Here is a 20,147-nt window from a genome sequence, read left to right on the forward strand (position 1 = left end):
GCACTGAGCCTGGCTGGACCAACCCAAGAGCTCACCCATAATGTTTACATTAAGTGAAGTGTATTTTTATTTGCAAGATGTTGTGTAACTACTTAGATGAATCAACATAGACACAAACCAATACTTTCAAATAGGTTATTTCTGACTATCAGTTAAAAGTTTTTCTTCATGCTCACTTTTGTACTTCTGTTGCAATATATTGACTGTAAAATCAAGATCTATAATAAAATTGCTGATGAGAAATGTTCTTAATTCAGTTTCACATTGTATGGAACCTCAGAAAGTTCAGAAAGAAAGATTCCCAGAAGACCAAAACAGGCCACTTCCTAAAAACAACTCAGAAATCTGTTCAAGGTACGAAACACTATATGCATCCACCCAGGAGAGCAGAGAAACAGAGCACATCCTCCCCAGCCTGTGTTCTCCATGTGATACAGAGAAGTCATTGGCTTTGTAGGTGGCTGGAAGTGAAGCATCCTGAGTCCTTATCTTGAGCATAGATTGTTCTTGGCCGTAACAGTGAATAAAGATGATTGTTCTTGTCAGTGGTGATGTAGTAAGATGCTAAGAAGCCAACTGTGCTTTTGGAAGCTGAGGTGCACAATTAATATGGGCAACTGTGCTGGAGTAAGTGATGGCTTTGAAATGCAGGTGGCTGGCAAGTCTGGGCTGCCTGGATCACATACATGGCAGAACATGAGCCAGCTCATCTCCAACAAACACTTTTATCATGCATGATCACACATCTGAAATGCTGTGCAGACATGCCCTACCAGAAAAGTATACTTACAAATCCTATTGCTTTGCTAAAGAATTATCAAGCAAAAAACCCTTCCAAACAAATACAAAGTATTCCAAATCCACAGAAAATAATAAAAGGAAAAAGAACCATGCATTTTTCCCACTCTTTGGAATAAATGTTTCTTAATATAGTTTGAAAAAGGTTGGGTTTTGAAAATATGTTTTTAGTCTGAAAAAGCTAACTCTCATAATTTGCTCAAGGTAAATAGGCTGGCTTGTGCCTCAGGCCCACATCAAACACTGCTAGATGCTGCCCAGAAACATGAGAGGAATCTGAGTTACTGTGTGACAGGGTGATATCAAATGTTATCACTCCCAGAACCACACAGAGCTGGAAAAGCCACTTCTGTGACCCTGTCACAACAGCATTGCTGCTCCCTGGTCTTTGATCCACTTCGCCTGACCAGAGCAATCAATAAACTTACTAGGAAACAAATGAAATACAGAAAGATCTGTTCTGCTTTGCAACCAGCACTTGGCCTTATGTTTGATTTCACATAATATGGAATTGTTTTGGTTGGGAGGGGCCCTAAAGTTCACATAGTTCCACCCCCCTGCCATGGGCAGGAACACCTTCCACCAGACCAGCTTGCTCAAAGCCCCATTCAGCCTGGCCTGGGCACTGTAATGTGGGGAAATATCTTTGAGAAGGGTTTGATTTGTTTATCTGTGTACTGGCAGCACATTGTGCAGTGGGTCTGGGTCCCCCTGGGCTCTGGCAACAGGGCAGTGGTTTTGGATGGAACCTGATGTTGTGGCAGCGCTGCAGCGTCCATCAGTATGAGGCTGAAATTTTGGGGTTTTTTGGGCTACCCTTCATGCAGGTACCTGGGAAGACTCCCTGATACTCAAAACAGTGACCCTCAGGCATTGTCTTGCATAAAAGAGCTCGGTAGAAAGAAGAGAAAAATGAGATCAGCAAGTGTTCAGGTAGGAAACCTGGTGAACAGGCTGAATTTCAGAAACTTTCTCTTAGCAGCAATATCATTTACAGGCTTAAAATGACACTTGAATGGACTAAGTGATCCTTCCTATTAAATAACTGATCCTTCCCACTAGCTTGAGAGGAGCAATGGCTGACCCAAAGAAAAATTTTTGCATGTAAAATATGGAGGCTGGTGAAAAGACTGAAAACAAGTAGTATGTTTGAGTGGTTATCCCTCTGCTTTGCCAGTAGAAATGTCATTAAATTCCTGATGAACCAAGAAAGACAAACAGTCTGGGATAATACACTTTTCCTTGCTTAGAAAAGAAAAAACCATCTTCTATCTAATGGAAAAAAAGCTGTTTAATTTGAAGAGCATGTTTATTTTGAGCACTGCACTGAGGAGCAGTAGAGAGCAGCTGCCTGCTTGCTGTTCCTCCTCTCCTGTGGGGCAGTGATTGCCCAAATCAGAACACCCAGGAGAACATGGAGCAGCATGTGCTCCACACCAGCATATTCCACAGCAATACAGCTGCTTTACCCCCAGTTCAATTAATTACTGGGATTTGGGTGTGCATGGAGGGAGAATAGAGCAGAGAGGGTTGAAATCCATGCTAAATATTTTAGATAGGATTTCTGTCACTAAAGGTTAGTCACCTGATTGCACAGACTCCCTCTATAAACAAAAGGACAAACCAGGCACTGCCTGAGAGCACTCATCCTGCTCTGCAGCAGTGAGGGCAGCACAGAAGGGATGATGTGCACTCCAACACAGGTTCCTTATCTCTCTCCACTCCCTGTGAAAGTTTCCTAGATTATCAGCTCAAATTCATAGAATTAGCTTCCAGGTAGTTAAAGTTGCATAAAATTTGCCTCAAATGTATTTCCCTGTGAGAAATATTATAAAGCAGGAAAGGACATCTAAGGATCCTCTCAAATGCAGCAGATAAAAGGCTTTTGCAAAATATTTAAAAATTATAATTTCACAATCCATTTTCTGAGTATCTAAAGCCACAGCCGTAAAATTTGCTGATGATTTCAGGAACTGACTGTGTGATAGTGAAGTCTTTTGAGCATATCATATGCAGTCAATTAGAAAATCTGCATTCTGCTAGAGAAAAATAAATTGTTATTAATCTGTTCACTCCAGGTCATAGCTTGTTTTCTGTTTGTTTCTGTTGCCTGAATTTCCAAGACTGAGATCACATTTGCTTGCTTTAGGGTTTTCTTTTTCTGCATATGCCATACTTGCTTAGATTTTTTGCCTTTTTTTTTTCTCATTTTAGCTACAGGAGCACAGCCAAAATTGACTGATGGAACTGCCATGGAAAAAAATCTTAAAATTTCTTTCCTATGGCCTAGTGGAGTAAAAATGCAACAGGTGTAAATTATATTTGCACCTTAAATATCTTAAAGGGTAGCTTAAAAATGGGGGATGGGGGGTGTTTCTTGATGAATCTATAAATTAGTCAATACAAGACAGTGACACTAATGGTTTGCAGAGGACTGGGAAACTCTGGGGGAAAACATTTTTCCATTCCTACTCCTCTAGGAATAATAGTCAAATCAACAGCTCTCCATTGCAATTGGACCTGGGACCTCTGCAGCTGAGTTCTGAACTTCCAGGGAATGGACAAGAGGCCTCTTGTGTGAAGACATCAGCAAAGTTATGATCTCTGTGGGTCAGACACAGGGGTGTGTAACTCACTGAACAGGAGCCGCGCTGGGATGGATGATAGACTCATTTGGAGCCACACTGGGATGGATGATAAACTTCCTGCTAATGACACCCTACACAGAGCAGAACTTGGTGCTCTAATAGGCTACATCCAGCCCCAGGTGACCAGAAGGAGCCAGCTTTTCTTCCCTACAGCAGCCTTTCAACAACATCAGTTTGTGGTTATGTGCTTGGGTTACAGCAGGGAAACATACAGAAATGGTCTAGACAGAGGTAAATTATAGAAATAAACACAGTTGTAATTCAGATTACTCATTCCCTGTGTTAAAATGCTACTAAAAATGGGAAGCAGGAAGACAGTTACAGTCTCCACATTTTTTTTATGTTCCAAATTTTCTTGAGTAATGTCAGACACTGTTAATAGGTGATATGTGGGGCTGCTTCATGTGAAGAAGTAAAATAATAATACATGTCTTGAGAAGTTTAAGCAGGTCCTGGTATGTTTAAATATTTTTTCATTAATCAACTATATTTTTGTTTGAGCTGTAGCTGTGCTGAATGTACTGTGTAGCCAGGGATTAATTTCTATGGCTACTAGGGACTTATTATGGGACACTGGGCAAACAATTTAATCTTCAAATTTGAGATTTCCTGCCTGAATGGGTGGCATGATAAACTGATATTTTGCAGTATTTTAAGATCCTAAGGGTTATCATAATGTCTAAACTGTTCTTATGAATATTACAGCTTTTTAGTTTCATCCTGTGTCACGCCTCTATTTCATCCTCAGATTGTGCTCTAGGCAACACAACTTGTGCAGAGCAGCTCTGCTCTCATGCTCTCTGATAACATGAGGTATTGGAGCACTTTTCATCACAGGCTGTTCCACCATTACTGAAATTAATTTATAGTTTGCTGTATTGGCCTGGTTGGACACAGCTCTGGCCTAGTGGAAGGTGTCCCTGTGCATAGCAAGGCAGCTGGAATTTGATGATCATTGAGGTCATTTCCAGTTCAGGCCATTCCATGATTCATTCTGTGATTATACTCAGGTGTTAACAACTTCCTCTTGTATCCTGTGTTAAAGATAATTTCTTCTGTGGGGAAGGGCAGCTTTTCCTCCTGACAGGAATCCTTAATCCGGGCACCTCTTCTGCTCTTTTCCTGGTGAATTAGAGAGATCAACCTTTGTAAACATTTCAGGATGATACATTTGCTAGAATTTGTGTCTTTTTTCTTCACCCTCTTCCATTCTTTATTATTCTTTTAGTGCAAAGATTTATCTTGTATTTCCTGTGGCCTGTTGACTGACACGGCTGGATTGAAATGCACTCCCTACTTTTACTGTGTTTATCAGTAGTGGGTTATAATAAAATGATTACAGAAAGTATTCACAAGTTTTCTGGGGCAAAGTTGAGAGGCCATGTAAAACCAACCCAGTTTATGTGGCTCTCTGCCGTGCAAAACCAACCCGTTGCTACAATAACCAGCAGAAGTGGGTGGACATTGAAGTTAAAATACTTGGCTGCAGGGATGTTTCAGGGAACCTCTCTTTCAAGTATGTCTTTCATTTGATCTCTTTCACACATTATTGCTCATAATGTAACATCATGGCATCAATGAACACATTATAGGAGGCAAGATTTCTTTTTTTCAAACTTACACCAGAGCACCCTCTTATCATTTGACCATGGTTAATTGATTACTAAATAACCTTTCTCTTTAATTATTAGCCCAAACATTCTAGTTTAAGAGATCTATAACAAGTTGATATTTTTTCCTAATCCAGACCTTTTGTTGCTCCATCTTCCTTGAGAAAAAGAATTCTACACAGAAATATACCTGCAAGTACAAAGTATATGTATCAAGCTTTACTTATTAGTTTTCCTTAGAGCCTAGAAGATTTCACCAGCATCAAGATTTCTCTGTCTCAATTTACCAGGAGAAAACCAGTAATGCTGGGAAATTAAAGACCTCTTTACCAATGTCTGAGTTATTTCCTGGTTTGAATTCTAAGTTGAAGCACAGAAAATCATGGAAACATAGCTGTAGACCTGATGATGATCTACAGTCACCTTTAACTTCCCAACCCGGCTCAAGTGCCACACTTGTGTTTTGTAAATGTTCCATTTGGCCATAACTCTACACATTTTTCCTGTTTATGCCATTTTCACTTAGTTCTCCAGTAAAACAGAGATGTCCATGAGTAAGCTAAATGGAAAGCACAGCACATGGACTGTGGGATATGATCAAACTTTGAAGCCAAAAAGAGATAATCTACATTTCAAAGAAAAGGGGCAAAATCACTTAATATTTGACGTCCTTTTGGTTTGGACTGTTTGTGGTCACAGTCTCCCAATACTGTCTCAAAGGAGCAGAGATAATTTACTGGGAGATGACTGATTTTGATCTCGGGATGTGCAGCATGACAAATCATGCCAATTTAAAAGTAATTGCTTTTTAATTACAATGTCAAAAATTATACAGTCCCACGGCAGAAACATACCAGTGTGCTTCTCTAAAATTGCCTTTTACTTTTTTCACTGACATAATCTTCAATTAGTTCAGGGAAGGTTACTGTGGTCGCAACTTGACATGATAAAGCCTGATGTAGTAAATTAAAAATGAATAGGAAATTATTCACATATCACTGCCTGTGTGATTTTCAGCAGGGAGTGAGTTGTACTGAATATTAAACCCTGGGCTGTCCCCTGAGCTCACAGGCACCTGCAGGTCAATGAACCCATGGCAGAGTCTGTTGCAAAACATCCCTACGCAGAGATAAGAATGTTGTGGTTACCTGCATTCAGTTACAACCCTGGTTAGCGTTGACAGGGGTATTCCAGTTAATCATTACTGAGCCAGAACCCAGCCCTTTGTGCTGCTTTGTCCCCAGTTCTGAGTCCAGCCAGGAAAGAGCCCAGCCCCACGCACGTGGATGGAGCAGAGCCTTGAACACCCTGACTGTCCTCCAGCAGCCCAATCCATGGCATGCCAGGATTCCTGATGGACGCCACTGCAAAGGGCAGTGCTGACAGTGGGAGACTTGCCAGGGAAGGAGGACATCAGCCATTCCCTGGGCCTGCTCAAGCAGCTCAAACCTGGGAAAGAGGAAACAAGAACCACTGCAGGCAAAAGCTCCCAGTGGTTGGATAGGAGACCCTGCCACTGGAGACCCAGCATTTCCCAGAAAAAAGAGCTGTAGGACAAGGGAAGAAATATGATGCATCATTGGCAGTGGTGAATTTTCATTCCCTGTGTGATTGCCAGGATTTTTGATTGCCCAGAAAAGTCAGCACTTGGTAAAAATGTTGTAATCTCTGAGAGGTTTCACCATGCACCCTGCAGCTGAAAGTGCAGCCAGAGGAGAGGGGGATTAGCCAGCTTCTCTGACCACTTTCACACTCAGCAGTCAGCAAAGCCTTCCAAACACCCACATTTTTTGTGATGCTCAGAAAATGCAGCAAATTTAAATAAAAAATCATTGCTTGAATGAATATTAATTGGTAACTTACACACATTGCTAATAATGATGGTGGACTAGCTTATGCTAGTCCATAAAGAACTTGTTATTTTGTGATGATGTATTTCCCTGTCATGTATCAGTATCTTAACACAGATCTCAACAAAACCACAGCTTTTGTTACCTACTGAAACAGAACAAACTGTTCCCTGTAGAAATATTGTTTCATGGGATGTTCCTGCCTAAAAAATTTGTAAGATAGCCTCAGGTAAAGGCTCTTTTCCTGGCTATAGAATTAAGCAAGCAAAAGCTGATTAACATTGGATTTGACGTGTCAGGTTCAGTTTTAATTTTTTTAAATTTTCTGCAATCAGCAGGTTCTGTGGAGAGTATGCTGCTTACAAGCCATAGGGTTACTTAGGGTAAGTCTTTCAATGAAATAACACAGCAATAACAGAAACTCAATCTGTGACCTATAGGACCTTGGACAATGGCACACATCAAAGGCACATGTCTAAGCTGCAGGAAGCACAGATAAGATTAGCACTGGTGTCACACACTCCTAGAAATGCTGCAGTTTGTCTCTGCTCTCTCTGTTTCCTCTAAGAAAAGGTGACAGCTGTGGTTGGAGGCTGCATGTGAAGTGACACAAGTCTGTCCAAAATACATTCATATACTTTGCATTGCAGTTTCCCTCAGCTATGTTTAAGCTATGAGGTGTCCAGAACCCTGGGTGAATGCTGCAGTCCTTGGAGAAATCCAGGACTACCTTTCTTGATGGAAAAACAGGTGAAGTTCAGGCAAGGCCCTGCACATTGGTCTTATGGTTTATTTCCCCAAAGGAAAATCGTGCTGCAACACGTTTCTCTTTCCCCCTATCTTTATGGGTTTTATTGTAACAGGTTTCTACTCTTACTAGCAAACAAGGTATTCGACATCCTCAGATAGGGTGAGAGTGCCTGTGCAGGGCTGCTGGGGAGCTGAGCCCATGCAACCTGTCCATTGCCTTCTGCAACACTGCTCAGCATAACCATTGCTGTTGTTCTGCTGCTGCTCATTATTTCCCATCTCATTCCTCTCCCAGGTCTTGCTCCTGCTGATCCAAAGCACCAACACCTTGCCCTTTTAGGGTACTCTGTACTGCTGCTGGTAACTAAGCACAGCAAATATTTGGTTACACGCAGTCAAACACGTCCCTCATGTCCTGAGGAACTTTCTTCATTAACAGATGATAAAGAATGAAAGAGCAGTGAATAACTATAGGCTTTTGACTAAACTGAACACTTAGGTGTGACTGTTTGATTACACATTTGATCCACCTCTTCCTATGAATGGCCATTAAATGAAATGTGTAGCACCAGGTACCACTGCTTGATTCTATTGTTATGTTATTACTGCTCTTTGAATTTTCAAAAATTTGGGTGAAGGACGATATTTTGTATGTACAGCATTGTGATAACTGTGGTGTACTCCAACAGCATTTAACTTGAATTCTTGTCTTCTGTGCAGTGGAAGCACAAGCAAAATTCAGCTCTAAGGTGTATGAAAGGCATCAACCTCCATCTCTGGGATCTTCTTTGGAATGTGGGGTTTTGCCTCCAAGGCAGGATGAATACTTCAGAGCTATCAGTGTAGTCTAGAAATCCAAAGGAACAGTGAGGTCAAGAACATTACTCCTTGCAAGATACAGATTTCAGTAATTTAAATGTGGATGTAGAAGATATGAAACATTTTTAATTGTGTAGAAAATTGTAGTTTTTGCACGAGCATTTTAGAAGTCAGCACACAGTGACTGGGATCGTTGGCTTATTTCATTTGTTGCATCCACTGGTCATGGATTTTGAGATGCTGACCACAAAAGAGGCACATGAATTTCCCAGTGGGTGAAAAAGGGTATTTTCAAACTCTTTTTCCAAACAGAACTTTGCCTATCAGTAGTGGCATCTTCATCAGACTTCACTTCCTATTAGCCTCACAGTGAGACATCTCCTTAAATCTCAGTAAAGCAAACTGGATTCTGGAAAGAGCAAAGAAAGCATTGCTCTTGTTGCTAGACAGACGCATATCCAATGTACAATAAATCAACTGGGTACAAAAGGAGCATTGGTAATGGTTTTTCTACAATGATTTTCAAAAGAGATTTCTTTTATAACTCCAGTCAGGAGCCCCTGAAGCTCCTGAAAGGTCTGCCCTGTGATGCACTGCCCACATTGTGCCTGTTATTTGTTGTTTGCTGTGCACCAGCAGTATGTCTCTTTGGTGATTTAGTACCATATAACTAAACAGAAAGAGAACTAAACAGCCTCCATCAGAGCTCTGAAGCATAATACAGCTCCCTCCAGCTCATCATCTGATGGGTCAAACCCAGAGACTCCCAGACTCCATCAAAATATCTTTTCTTATGGCATTAAGAGTTCAGAGGTCAAGTTTTAGGGCATGTTGATAGACTTCTGAGAACCAGAGGCACTCCAAACAAAGGAGAGAAAATAGGACCATGACATTGGCTAGTCTCAAAGATGTTTCTTACAAACATCAGATATGTTGTGGTCTCTTGCACATCTGTGATTGGTGGAAGAAATCTGAGGTGACTGATGAGCAGTAACTTGTCATAGTTGGTTGCAGTAACAAGAACATTTAAACTAGTGAGAACATGCCTAAAGAAAGCAAATATTTCAAGTGTTGCTGCAAACAGTGAAGTTTGTTTCCTCCTGTATTTAAATTAGGAGGAATACTGTGACAGCAGCCACTGGATTAAACTACTGCTCACTACCAATGATTAATTGAACTTTGGGCTGCAGGAGAGTAAAACCTTAAGAACATCCTGTGGCTGCAGCTCTCTTCACAGAGAGCAGCAGGCACAACTTCCCCAGGATTTTTCCTGGGGAAAGCAGTGAGAAAGCTCAGAGAAGAAGAAAAACAATTCCTGTCTTCACTTACTGCATCTGTTGTTTGGCACATGTGGAATGTGTTATGAAAATAGTTTACCAAAAAGTAGTTTCTTAATTAGACACTGGTGACAGGTATTTTAGATTGATTGACCAATTAAGTCAGAACTGTGTCGTGACTGTCTGAAGAGGTCACAGGTTTTTCTTTAGTTTTAGTATTAGTATTAGTATAGTATAGGATGTATTATAATATAGTATAGCTTAATAAAACTTTTGTTCAGCCTTCTGAAATCATAGAGTCAAAGCCCTTTATTCCCCAGCTGGGGTTCACCCTGCATCAATAATGTCCCATCATCAGGAAACATCATGAGCCCCCAGCCTAAGAGTGGGAATAACACTCCCTGATAACTGGGTGTCCCAGTCACAAAAGCAGCCAGAATGAGCACTTCTGGATCCTTTTAGGCAGACAATGGTTCCCTGTCCATCAGGTCAGGTACATTTCCTCTAGGTGCCAGTGGGGTCATATGGGCTGGAGTGTGTGCTGAGCTCCTGCAGCAGCTGTGTCTTGTATTCATGAAACAGCCTAAAAGACATGGCCTAAAATACATGACATATGAGAGTGTGAAAAGAGAGCTGTTGAGAGATAGACACTGATTGTGCCTCTGCTAGTTTCTCCTTTGATCCTATTTTCAATTTTTCAATTAATTCTATTTGCAAGCACCAAATTATTTGGCCTCCTCTGACTTACTCATCCATAGTAAATTACAGTACTATTTCAAAAGATAAAATTAATCCTAATGATAGCCAAAGTTACTTCTGAGCTGTGCTTATGCAAGTCCAGAGGAGCTTCATCAGCACTGAGTATACAAATGTCCTTGAGAAGAGTGCTCTGGTAAAGCACTGGTGGAGCTCAGCAGGAGAACACAAGGCCACTCAAGGAATACAAACACAAAGTCAAACTCAGCATTCAGGAGATAGGAGGGGTGATATGCAGACCAGTGCTATAAGGAAAGTAAGTGAGCTTTAATCTCCAGATACCTTTCTATGCTTTCAGAGGGTGAAGCCAACACACAATGGAAATGTCAGCTGTATTCCAGACCTGTCTACAAGAGCAGGTATGGGGCAAATTCAGATGAGCCATGCAGATGGGAATCACAAACTCCTACATTTCCTACATTAGCAATCTCTGCTTTCTGTGAATTACACTTTTATTCCACTAAGAATCACTCCCACAGAATCTCATGTGATCATTTCTTAACATTTCTCTTGCAGGTACATTTTTGCTCCTATATTTTGAAAAAGTAAATTTTACAAATGTCTGCTAATTCTGTAATTTCTAATACTGTTCACATTTGATTGCCTGGTATGTCTCTCTTCACACTGTAAAGCACTCAGAAGTGGTGGATCACCCTCATGAGATTAGATTAGAAAGCAATTTTTAAGGTAATAATAAATAGGAAGCTCTTTGTATTTGGAATTTGGCTTTTGAACTGCTGGTGCAGACTTAATTTATGTTTTTAAGCCTTACTCACACTGTGAGGGTAAAATATTCACATTTTCATAGGATTCTGTGGATTGTAGCATGAATGAAACATTTATATGAAAGAATGCTCAAGATAAAACCACTGGATAAGAAAACTGTTTCTAATTGTTAATATTTAATCTGCCTCCCTGAAAACAACAATTTTTCTGCTCTTGTTTTTAAACCATCACTTTTAATTTTTTTTAATATCTTCTCTGTAAATAACTGTTGAAAATTGCCTTAATTACTGATCCTCCTTCAGACCTGGGGAACTTGTAAATATTCTTCCAGTCCCTGCCTGTGTGAGATCAGCCACACCAGAGCATTAACAGTCAGAGCACAAAGCAGTTTAGGACAGAGAAGGAAGCTGCATCTGACTGAAATTCCGAGAAGAGCTTGGGCAGCAGAGTGCAATTCCTCTCTGGACACTGGCCAGGCATCATCAGCTAGAGTCCTCCCCTGCAGTGAGAGTGGCCTTGGGGCTCTGGAGACCCTGCAAAGGCAGCAAACTGATCCCTAGCCCAGCTGGGGGCTGTGTACCCCAACACCCCATCTGCACCACCTCGGGCAGCCCAAGTGTCACTGTTTCTTTGGAGACAATATTTCCTCTGGAACTGCACAATATCCAGCATCCCTGGTGTTCCAACTGCTGTCTGTCCCTGAGCTTACTCCTCAGCTCTCTTCTGCGCCATTTGCACGTGTAAGTGAGGAATATCCTGCATTTCTGAGTTTAACACTTGCCTGGAGGCCTCCCTGCCACACTCTGAGGAGTGCAGGCTCTGAGCAAGCAGTGGGATCAGAGCTGCCATGGCATGTGCATCTGTAGGAATTCAGCTGCTGTGGAATAGCCCAAAAGCAGTGCAAGATCTTTGAGGAACCACACCACCTCTAGAGTGACTCTAGAGACCACAGCACCCTCAGGCAAAAGATGTAAAGGTAACTTAAATTATTTAAATAACATTCTATTATCTAAGCACACCTATTACATGTAATTAGTGCACGTATTATGGATGTACAGAACACATTCCTGTTACAGATAATACTGTAATTCCTTCATTTTAAGACTAATTTTAACATCAAAGGCCCTGGCTGGCTGGAACAACTCTCTCCCTTGGCATACACAAAACAGCACAGAGTACTTGTGTGTGCACACTGGTGGATGGTTTGAACATGTCACAGGCTCTCATTATATAACAAAGTCCCTTTGATGTGTCTGTTTGTTGCCTGGAAATCAGTGTGAGACCTACAAGTTCCACTGGGAGCTTTGGGTTAATTAAGTTTAAGTTTATCATTTCCACATGGGGCCTGGTATGATCTGGGGCCAAGGCAGGCAGGTAACTTTGGCTTGATGGGAGCATTTCACTGTTCTTCCACTTACTCACTATCACCTCTTTAAAAACTAGGTGTTTCCAGCGGGGTTGATGAGCAAGTTTGGAAGAAACTCTGGTGGCTAAATAAAGCACATACTTTACATGGATAACAGTATGCTTCCAAAGAAATCCCTTATGTGTGAATCCCTGTTTAAGAGATAAGCTGGGCCCTAATGCGTGCTTTCCTGCTCCAAAGCTCTGCAAACAGGTAAAAGCTGCAGGGCATGGCCAGTCCCCTCTCTTTATCTCTGACCATATATTGTGTATCTGTAGTAACAGCAATGGAAGGAGCAGGAGAGACACACAGGTACAGCCTGAGCCCTCCAGGTGTCCAGTGCCTGATAACCCTAACCCTCCTAGGAGCCTTGCATTCTGCCTTCTCCTCTCTGGCTCTTTGAAGAGAGGTGATGACTGCAGCCAGGGTTCAGAGTTCCCCTGCTCGGTCAAGGAAGGAGCAGAAAGTTCCAGGATTTTAGAACACAGAAATGCCCTAGGATTTGCAGCATTTATGTGATAACAGGCAGAGGACACGCATGCTCTTGTCAGGAGCATCATCCAAGTGACAAGACTGCAAGGAACCCCTGCAGGCTAGAACTTGCTGAATTTCCCATCCTTGAAGCTGGATTTTACCTTTTGATCAATTCCTGTTATGGTATCATTGTTGGAATAGCCTGGAGGAACAAACTATATAAAATATTGAATTGGAATGCAAACCCAGCAAAGGTACAAGGGAGGTGCAGCAGCAACCAACAAGTGTTGAGCTGCCTTGCTCAAGGCAGCATCTGAAAAAAACAAGGCAAAAGTGGAAAAGGGAGGGGAATTTATTATCCAGGTTCAGCTCTGTCTACACAGGGAGCATGGCAGTGTGAAATGTGTCTTGTCTGAGCACAGTCTCCACTAGGGTTGGCCAGTTCCAGGTGAGGTGAGATCAGGTGGAAATACCCATTGGGCCCCTGGGGGAAGAGAAGGGTGGGGAACTCCTGAAGCAGGAAGGATGAGTCACTCAGTTCTACTCCTTCAAGCAGTCAGGCAGCTTGGGAGATTAGATACACAATCTGTCCTCTTGCCTAAGCGGTAAATGAACAAAGGAGGTTGCTAAAGGATCAGAAATTCATTCAAATGAAATTGTGTATGAAAGTGGGCATAAAATACACTGCAGTAAATAGTAATGAATAAAACTTTGAATGAGCTGCAATTTTACAGATTTTTTAGTGCTGCACTTCCAGAGCTATTTGCTTGGCATTAACAATGTCTTCCCATTTCCTAGTGAATACAAAGAAATATGTAATTTTTCCAGATAAAACCATCATATAGGTTGGTAACTATAGGAGATAACTGTTGGAAAAATCCCAAATTTGCCTCTTCTCTTTTTAAAATAAAATTGATCTTTTGACTCTCCTACGTTTGAGGAGAGTTTAAGAATTTGCAGGAGTATGTGGCGGTTGAGTCTATCTAAAAAGATCGTGCATCATCTAGAAGAGAAACTCCCTGAAGCTTTATTTATGAAGCTAAAATAAATTTCCTTTCTTCAAAAGCTCTATCTTTCTTCCCAAGTAAATAATCAAATTATAACACCCAGGGTTGTCTGGAAAACAAACTATATTGCAGAGAAAGTAATCTAATTTTTCACCAAGATACTCCTAATAATTTTAAAGTATGTAGAAGTTAGCTGGATCTCTTCAAGAACAAATCCATGCAGTTCTTGTGCAGAAAGGTCTAATCATGAGGTGTGGGAGAAGGAAACCACAGGAACTCCAGACCTCTGTCTGGTAGCTGATCCAGCCTCTGATATTCCTCCCATGACTGTCAAGGTCAGCCAGCCTTCCTGTACTTTGTTTCCCCAGGTGTGAAATAGGCATGGTTTTTCCATAACTCACATTAATATAAGAAGGCTGAGACTGTAGGTTTTCAATATGGTCAGAATGAGGACTTGGCCCACGCTCTCAGAATTCAAGCCCATTCATTGCTCCCCTTCCCTGCAGTCCTGCCTGCCCTGCTAGAAAACGTGTTACAAAAGTCACCACCATCGAGTCCTTCAAACGTGAAGTTCTGACACAAGGACCACTGGTGCACCTGGGACAAAGAGGCAGAGAATTGAGCTCAGCTGTGAACTTTTTCATAACGAGTAGAGGTCCTAAGGTGAACAATACCAGGAAATGTTTTATTGATGTTAACTAGCTTGACTCCACAATCTCCAAAGTCATACTGACTTCAGTGACTCTCTAAATGCCCCAAAGAAAGACTCATATATGATTACTGTCAAGCAATTGCTTTGTGGATGTTGCCTGAAAAAATACAGGGCTTGGTGGCTGCAATGAGACCTTAGACCCCTTAGCCTCAGAGCTGTGGTCAGTACAGTTATAGAACAGGCTGTAATGAAGTTAGACTCCAGATATATTTGCCTCAGACACTGCTATTCTGAAACGCACCCTTCTGAAAAACATTCAAAACCACACTCTCGTGGAGGTAAACAATTCCATACTTTGGCTGGGACAGTTTGGAGATGTTCACTCTCACCACAGCCCACCTTCTGAGGACAAAGGCTGCACAGAGGTCTCCTTTTTCTGCTGGTGCTCCACACTGTCCTTGCACAACTGCTTGCATTGAAGGTGAAATGCACCCATGAACTGCTGAGAATGAGCATGTTTTCCTCCTGCAAAGGGCCACACACGGAGATAAAAGTCAGCCCTGAATGGAAACGAGAAGATGAGGCAGAAGAAATGTAATGCATCCCTGGAGAGGAATGTGCACCTCCAGCACGTGGCTCCAGGTGCTGTCAGTCCTGTGCATGGAGATGGAGCTCACAGCTCTGGAATCCCTGGCTGGAATTTGCTCTGGGATATGTCAGGGGCCCAGTGTGCCTGGCTGGCTGGCAGCCACGGGGAGAGCTATGCCTTCTGGCAACCCAGGGCAGAGAGATCAAGCTTCAGGCAACAAAGTCCTCGCCTCAGTGCTGCCCAGAGCAACAGCAGCTACAGGGGAGATAGGATTGGATGTTTTCCAAAATATCCGGAGCAAGTAAGTCTCTTAAGTCAGGCCTGCCCAGTGCTCTGGTTATGATCTGGAACTAATAGAAAGGTGTCTGGATACCAGAGTAGACATTAATAATTAATTACTGTAGTGTGTGATTGCTTGAGCCAAATAAAGCTCCTGATACTTCCTCTGCATTTTTGACTTTCTTATCTCAATCATCTCAATGTGAAGGGGGGTAGGCCAGCACACAAAGTGTGTCTAGCAGCTGCAATTTGCCTGCCCTTTCAGCATTTATGTATCTCCCTTAGTAATAAAGAACTGGTAGCTGTTTTCCCACCCTACTTGGCACTGAAATGGCTTTGTCTTCCAGCCTCACAGGTGTTAGTGTTGATGTCCCTTTTTACTGGAATTTTGCTTTGCTGTGGGCACCAGTCCAACCAAATTTATCCTGCATGGCCTGGCAACAGCCAGTGTTTCCACGGGGCATGCAGAGACAACAAGTTTAGTAAGAAGAATCTCATTTTTTTTGCCATTTTTACTTGGTGAAATACATCTGAATTCTTCTCACAGTTTGTCTGACTAATAGCAGCATCCCACATTCAGCTCATAGCTACCCATCTTAAAAATATTCTAGCAATGACATATTAACAGAAGGAAAAAGGCTATATTTTCTCAAGAGACAGAAATGCTAATTTGCTCAAAATTATCAAGGAAATTGTTTTTCTTGAAATTTCAAGTTTCCTCAAGTAATCACTAGCAGAAGACCGTACTTCTGTGATCAGATCCACAAGAAAAATATAAGCTGTATTTAAGAAAAGTGTAAGTTGTATTTTACAGTTCTTCCAGCTGAATTTTCAAAAATCAGCAAAGATCAGTTGTCATGATTCAGCTTTACATTTTCTAAAATCTTTTGTTCTTGGAATTTTGTGGGGGGTTTTTATGTTGTGGGTTTTTGTTTGTTTGTTTGGGTTTTTTAACACAGATGAAGTTTAATGAACAGAAAAATATTAGTGTCCTCCATACAGAAAAATAAAAGAATATGGAATTTCAAAAAAGCCTGCAGGCAGTGTTGAGTATGAGCTCTTTATTTGTTGAGTAAGGGATGCAGTCCTGGGCCTGTGTACAAACCTGTATAACTCATTCTAGGCCTGTGCCTCTGTTTACCTACCAGAAAGTTTTTACAATGTGCTTCAGACTGTAGGAGAAAAGAGGGAATTGGTGTTGTCAAAGTGTTTTGACATCCTTTGGTGAGACTAAAAACTGAAGATTTGCACACTTATTGACAAGTCGGAAAATTTTGTTGCCCTTCATTACTACAATGATGCAAATGTGATGATAATGTACCTTGCTATCAAAAGCTGAACTCTGCAAAGCTGCAGAAGTATTTTTAAAACTACTTTGTAAACAGCATTTCACCTAGATATTGTGAAAGATCATTCTTTGACAAAGGTTTAGCACTTATAGTGAAATCTAGTAAACACAGAGAGAGAGAGGAAATACTTTTGATGTATTTTGAAGTTTATTTTTCTTAATAATTTTTAGGTCGAAAGCATGGTACATAACCAAGAAGTGCATGGCACTGAATTCATGACTTTGGCTAGCACAGCTCAAAGAGGGCCAAGGAGATGACTGATACACTTCTGCACAGAGTGTGTGACACCCACTGGTAACACATCCACTGGTAGCAATCTGTGGGCACACAGCATCAATAACATCTTCAAATGTGTTAGAGTAGTCTATTGTGTATATACAAAATCAGAAAAATATATTCCTTCTTGCTTATATACACTATGAAACATGAGAATAAAATCTGGAATGGTTTGCAGTAGCTTAAAAGAGACCAGACTTTCATGATTCAGAGCTTTAGAAACACCTCCTCAGCACCGTTTGTCTTGGACCATTGTGATAAAAAAGTTGCAGAAGGAAAGCAAACCTTCTGGACAATATTCCTCAGCCACCTTTTTCTGGTCAATGTAATCTACATCTTCCACACAGTCTTGAGGACTTTGTTCTAGCCTTTTTTCAGTCACAGAAGCATCTGCTGGAGTCTGAACAACTTCTTTGGTGTGATGCATTGTGTTCTCTCTGGCAGGACCCACTGCTGTTAGTAGGCTTGAGTGAGTCAACCTGAGGTGAGCACTTCGTGGGCCTTTCCTGCATAATTTAGATTTTAATACACTTTTGGGGTCTTGACAAATCTGCTTCTGCTTCTTTAGAGATCTGGAGACTTGTTTCCAGTAGGATTTCTGGTTTGCTGCATACTGTGCACAGCTGGAAGGGTCTCCAGAGAACTCACACCAGAACTCGCTGTCACCCTGCTTGCACCGCACGCGCACAGTAACAGCATTTGTGTCCAGCACTGACCAGGTGCACTCAGCATTTTCCTTGGTTTCAAACTTGCCTTTAGGAGATGATTTTCCTCCTTTTGACTTCTGCCCCTTTTCATTTCCTTGTTTAGATTCCTTTTGTTTTTTTCCACCATGTTCTATGCCTTGTCTCCCCTTTTTTCTTTCCTTCTGTCTTTCACAGTTGGCTAGGAACATTTGGGTGACCAGCATCAACACACAAAGGAGTCCAAAGCTTTTGATCCTCATGGTCTCTGTCCTGCTTGGTATCTGCCTTCAAAGCAAACAAACAAACAAACAAAATTATAAAAAACCTTTTCACTTAATGCTGTATTACATTTGACAGTTGAAGTTTTTCAGACATGGCATTGCACTGCACTTTGGTACCTGTTAAAGTGATGTTATCAGCAAAATGATCTGTCCTTTGTGTAAGTAATACCTGGTTTAAATACCATTATGAATTACCCTTGTAAGAGGTTGTGGAGTAACTTTCAGTTACTTTGTTATCTATGCAATGGGGAGCAGAAGAATCACTGCCAGGATGTGCTACTGCCCAGTGACTGAGGTAGCTTAATTAAAATCTTTTCTGCAGTCAGAGAAGAAATTTGACTTTGGATTTGTCAGTCTCAGATGGATATCTTAAATTATAACAATAAAGCAGTTGTTCCCACAATCTCCCATTTTGTAAAATGACTCATAAACATTTTCGACTCCAACCTCTGGCTATTCTTCAAAAATATGCCAGACACAAAGGAAACTGTTTGGTTCAAGTTGAGGAAAACAATTTTGTAGGTATCCTGAAAATCCTTGTAATTCACTGGTTATGCCAGTATTTCAAATTTGCTCTGAAAAAAATGGTTGTCTTTTTTGGTTATGGTTGTCTTTCCAGACACCAAAAAGTAACTATAGATGTATTTTTTTCCACCTTGACCGCTAAACAAACAGAACTACCTTTTTGCTGTTGAAGATAACCTGCAGTGTACTGGGCTGTGTTTCAAGTCACCAAATTCCAGGGATAAATGTGCAACTTCAGTTCTGAAATGTAGCTAGTTAGCAAATTATTATCAAGGTGATCCCTACATCTGCACAGAGCATGCTTATTTCTGTAGGTGTTTGCCTTTATAAAGCAGCTTTCAGGATCAAAGAGGGATTTAAACCTGGCATTTTGATGATCAAAACCCTAAATGTATTTTTTAGATGTTACCATCACGGTTATCTCTTAACCAAGTTTTTGTGTTAGAAAGCAGAAGTTAATGTGCAGCCAGGCTAATAAAGAATCTATCTCAACATTCAGTTATCTGCAAATATAGAAATAATCTAAATATCTAAATAATCTAAATTCATGTAAGTGAATTTAGAAAGTAGGATACACAGGCAGCAGCTTCTATGAGCAGGCTGCACTTAGTTCTTACTCGACTTGCTTCATGCCTTGTACTATAGACAAATCTTCCTTCCATGAGCCCCTCTTTAGAGAACCCCATGTGGCACTCACAGTTCTGTTGCAAGCACAGCAAACAACAACATTAAAATGGATAAGGATTTCACAGTAACCTTCTGCTGCAAGTGGGACAGTGCAAAAGGAAGATAAGTGAAGTGCATACCTCGCAGAGGGCTGGGGACACCCCAACACAGCTCCCGCTGCAATTCCCTCCTCCAGAAGAGCCGGAGCTGGCAGCGAGAGCAGCGCGGTGTTTATAAAGGCAGGGACACACCTTCGGGGCTCCAGAAAGATTGTTACAACACAATAGGATACTCCAGGGCCATGTTCACCTACCTCTGACACACCTCCCTGGAAAAGTGCCAGTTCTCACTCCCAGCACAGAAAAAGTGCCAGGCTATGGGAGTGGCAAGGTGAGCTTGCGTAATTTGGGTGTTCCTTTAGCCCAGTCCTTCCCTGCTCTTGAACAATGATAAGAACTTTATCAGATCACGAGCTTCTGTGAAGTGTCTTTTACCAACTATTGAGGGAAGCATCCTGCAATGCCCTCAACATGTTGCACTATCATTGTGTTTAGCAGAATTTGATAATGATAGTGAAAACAATTCCACAAAGCATTTCAAAGTAACCTTTTGAACTTTTTGTTACCCTGTGTCACAAAAACTGGTATTGAAGAACTTCAAACACCCAAAATAAGGAACTATTTGAGCAGTAAGGAACACCAGTCCAGAGGAGGGCCACTAAGTT

General features: G+C 41.4%; 1 protein-coding gene across 1 annotated transcript; it reads right to left on the bottom strand.

The window, feature by feature from the left end:
* Nucleotides 1-17,494: 17,494 nt before the first annotated feature.
* On the bottom strand, nt 17,495-19,626 carry FGFBP1 (fibroblast growth factor binding protein 1). The gene is made up of 2 exons (XM_030948195.1): nt 19,564-19,626; nt 17,495-18,236 (listed from the first exon to the last, which is right to left on the bottom strand). Exon 2 carries the CDS (start codon nt 18,209-18,211, stop codon nt 17,495-17,497), a length of 717 nt encoding a protein of 238 aa, XP_030804055.1. The 5' UTR covers nt 18,212-18,236; nt 19,564-19,626.
* Nucleotides 19,627-20,147: the final 521 nt, after the last annotated feature.

The sequence above is a fragment of the Camarhynchus parvulus genome, chromosome 4, assembly GCF_901933205.1.
Source record: "Camarhynchus parvulus chromosome 4, STF_HiC, whole genome shotgun sequence".
In the NCBI taxonomy this organism is placed as follows: domain Eukaryota; kingdom Metazoa; phylum Chordata; class Aves; order Passeriformes; family Thraupidae; genus Camarhynchus; species Camarhynchus parvulus.

Excerpts from the sequence above, each read along its gene's own strand:
- FGFBP1 (XM_030948195.1), bottom strand. The coding sequence starts at position 18,211 with ATGAGGATCAAAAGCTTTGGACTCCTTTGTGTGTTGATGCTGGTCACC.